This window comes from Chaetura pelagica, unplaced genomic scaffold, assembly GCF_000747805.2.
Source record: "Chaetura pelagica isolate M959 unplaced genomic scaffold, ChaPel_1.0 scaffold430, whole genome shotgun sequence".
Taxonomy (NCBI): Eukaryota; Metazoa; Chordata; class Aves; order Apodiformes; family Apodidae; genus Chaetura; species Chaetura pelagica.
Window position 1 is genome coordinate 1,283,202 of NW_009952159.1, and position 3,970 is coordinate 1,287,171.

General features: G+C 42.3%; 1 protein-coding gene across 1 annotated transcript in view; it reads right to left on the reverse strand.

Moving 5' to 3' along the window:
* FCHSD2 (FCH and double SH3 domains 2) overlaps positions 1-1,428 on the reverse strand; it is a 212,918-nt gene extending 211,490 nt beyond the window's left edge. Inside the window, 1 exon segment of the mRNA XM_010007193.1 lies at positions 1,337-1,428. Coding sequence (XP_010005495.1) covers positions 1,337-1,392 — 56 coding nt within the window. The 5' untranslated portion in view covers positions 1,393-1,428.
* Positions 1,429-3,970: the final 2,542 nt, after the last annotated feature.

A 3,970-nucleotide genomic window follows, 5' to 3' on the forward strand; every position in this document is an offset into this window, starting at 1 on the left:
GTTCTGCACAGGCAGACTGCATGCAGCAAGAATGCTGAACAGAGAACATTTGGTGACTGTGTCAGTGAATTAAATATATTAACACCGTTTCATAATCTGTAACATTCATATTTAGAAATTAAATTAACCACAGAAATCACATCACGTTAAAGAAAAAGATTTTAAGCTGTTATTTTCAACTGTTTTGCTGGTTTTGTATCCACAGGCTAACAATGTTTATCACATCCTGCAGCAGAAGACAGAAAGAAGCAACTACAAACTCCTGAAAAATAGGAAACGCTAATAAACCCTGGACTAGAGCAGCAGTACCTGGTCTAGAGGTTGTAAAAACAAGCTTTTATCTGGGGGGAAAATTCCTTGGATCAGTCTGTTACTTATTACTCAGCATTCACTAGTTAAACACTGCACAGCCACTCATTTTAATCTAAGGAAATGAATGCTGTGATCTTTCCCACACCAAAAAAAGTGTTTCAACACCCACAGAAGAAAAACAGAGAAGGCTCAAGGATCAACATTCTGATTTATGATGAGAGGACACTGTGAGAGTGAGACAAACAGTTTGTCCTCTGTCCAAGTGGCCACATTTGCATTTTATATACAAATATAAAGCAAGAAATCTCATTTAAATAATTAATGGGTGGGCTATAGACTGCCAAAAAGAGCAGGACAGCACTGAACTCATTGCTGAATATTGTACAGAAGAACCATCCTAGAAATTGAACCTCTCTAAATGATGAATCTTCCATATAATGCCAGGTACCAATTACCACTGTATTTTGTTAACAGCAAACTTTTCCTTTCCAGAGAAGCCATCACATTAGGTAAAATAATAAAACCCCCACAAATGATGTCATGTAGATTTCGCCCACTGAACTTAACCTGTGCAGAGTTTTAAATTATAAATGCAAATATCTTCTTATAAGTTTCTGGTTAAAAATGCAATCTATTTAAAAGTGCTGTTTAAAGCTGTCTCTAGCAAGGCATAAATCATCAGTGGGTTGAAAATATTTTAATAATTTTAGCAGCCTCTCAGAACCAGTAAATCAAAGTCTTAGCCTATTAAATAGAGAAATACTGCTGAAAAGACCAATGCTTTTTATATGTTGTTTGTGACTTCATTTTTTTTAAAACATTTCCCTCATTGAAGAGAAGAAAAAATGGTTTGCATTGTGTTAGCTCCAGTTATAATTTCCAGCTGTGTCAAAACTTTAACAGCCTAAAAGCAGGAAATCCAAAGAGGAAATTCCATCGTCAGTTCCTGAAGTTTTGTAACTCAAATGTTCTTCCAAAAACTGGATCTTAGAAGGAATTTTGGTAACATTTTCTGTAACCTTACCTGATATCTTCAAGTAGCTCACATTCTGCCTGATGCTTGGCCTGAAGTTTTGTCATCTGCTCAACCTGAATGTTTTTTAGCTCTTGTGTAACTTTCACCTACAAAAAAACACACACAAAACCACAGACCACATGTAGTTCTTGTAGAGTTTAAGTCAAATTTCAACGAGAAATAAAAATAATAATTCATGTCCATCTGTTTTGAAATTGCACATCTCAGTGGAAAATTCAAACACAGCCTTAAGAGTGGAGTTTAACCCTACACAACATTCACAAAGGCTGATTTCAGGAAGTGCTGCCACCTTAGCAGGCTCACACTTCACATGGCAAGAACCTCACACTTATGCCCAACCATCAGTGAAAGTGCAATTTGATTCTTGGGTGCAACAAAAGCAAAAGCAGGCCACAGAGGAAAAAATAAATAAATTACAGTGTAGAGACATTTAGCACTTCAGTGTGAGTCACATAATTCTGAAATTCATTAAACTGTCCAACAGTTGCTATCATTTAAAGACAGCTTCAACATCAAGTTGTTTTCTGATTGTGCATCAGATCAAAAGGCCCCTCTGTGAAAGGCTTCAGAAGGTTGGCCTTACTTTTAGTCCTGGGGTGTGCTCCCTTGGGAGCCTGTAATCATGAAGTTAAAATGTCAATACTTTGGGAACCTCTTCGATAACTGGCAGGTGGCACCATTGGCAGAGGTACCAGGGATTATTTTATTTTTTTTTAAGGGAATCTTGGGGTTGTTTTCTTCTTGTTTTTATAAAACAAAAGGTCTTGACATTTAAGTCCTCTAGTGGTCACATGGAATCCATGTATTTGCCTAAAAAAATAATCACCAGCATGTCTGAAGAATATTATGCATTCATGAGGACAGAAATGCCAAACAGTTACTGTAATGGGGGAAGAGAGATGAAAAATTCAGAGAGGAAGATGACACAGATCTCCCTCTTCCTCACTAGACAGGCTAAAAAAAAAAAATCGACATCTCCTCAGCTAGCAAAAGCCTCCTTGATTTTAACTCTGAAAACAATCCCCCAGCAACAAGCACTCTTCAATTACATTCTAGAAAGATAAGGTTTTCACATTAAAAAACAACAAAAAAATCACATGTATGCCCACCTTGAAGGAGAAAAAGTGTCTATTTTTAATAGGGACTTTCATTTTCGTTTGCATCTGTCTATGAAAAAAAATCCTACCCAAAATAAATAAACCCACATAAGATGACGCACGTCATGGAAATAATCTCAAATTAAATAATATAGGCAAAGAGCAGCACACATGTAAACACAAATAAGTTACCAAACGCAAAGGAAAATAGAAATTAAAAGTGTTTAACAAAAGCAGAGTCCACCAGCAAAACAAGAGGTCGAGAGGCAAGGAGAGATATTCACTGCAGCTGCTTCTGCCAGGGCTACCGGGGAGCTGGGGGATGACAAGGGATTTCTGTTTACGCTCCCTTCTCAATTCCTCCTCCCCTCCCCACCTCTCCGAGTCACTCTCACCCACTGCACACAGCAAACCCCCTGCAATCTCCTCTCTTCACCCGGAAATCTCCACACCACACAGGAGATCTCCAGCATCTACGGCCAGCGATGACCACCAGACTGCAAATGATTGCAGCCCCAACCACCCTCACCAGGCAGCGTGGCCAAGAATACACAACAGGCACAGATCTCAAAAACCACAGAAGTCCCTTCCAGGGATCCTGTAAAGGAGCAGCCTCTCCATCCTGAGCCCCCCTTCACCTTCCCTAGCTCCTCCTTTCTCTCCACACGCCGACCACTACACACAACCTTCAAAATAACTAACCAATAAATCCCCATCTACCCAGCACTTACACACAGCTCAAGACCCCAGTACAGCTCAATTCTCCCGGAGAACAACCTGCTTACACAAACAGCCTCACCAGGAACAGTCTTTTTTTTTTTTTCCAAATCTACATCCCTTCCTACAGTTCTTCCCACACCAGTCCCCCTCCAAAGCAAAGCACCTCACATTCCCACAGACCACAAAGACCCAAAAAAGCCTCCACGCCGCAGTTGCAGATTGTTCCCATCACACATATGCTGCACATTTTTTTGGCTGTCCCTGTTTGCCCAGGCTCCTGCTCCATGCTGGGATAAGCCTGCATCCTTGCATCAACTCCAGATGTGACCTTCTGCTCCAAGACAACCAACCCACCGCTGCTGGTATCAACCCACCATAACACCCGAGTGCAGCTGAGCCCTCTCAAACACAGCCAGCAGCACCCCACCACCGGCAGAGATGGTCTCAACAACCAACATCTCTGCAGTCATTTGACCCCCTTCCAGTCCCTACCATCGCTCCCCTTCATCTGCAGAACCTCCTGTGGGTATAGACCCAGCCATGGCTCCCCTCCCCAACACCCACTGACCAAATACTGGCCCCCAGAACCTCTTTCCTCACCAGTCCTTCCCCACCACCTCCTCTCCCCCAGCCCCTTCCCATGCCTCCAGAGCTCACCTCACACATCCTGACCCACCACCACCTTTGGCTCCCTAAATCGTTTCCAAAACCCTCCCCCCCACTTTACCAACCTATAATCGTTTCCAACCCCCCCACCACCCCCACCACATCCACCTTGCTGGGCCACCAAGACCCCCCCACTCCC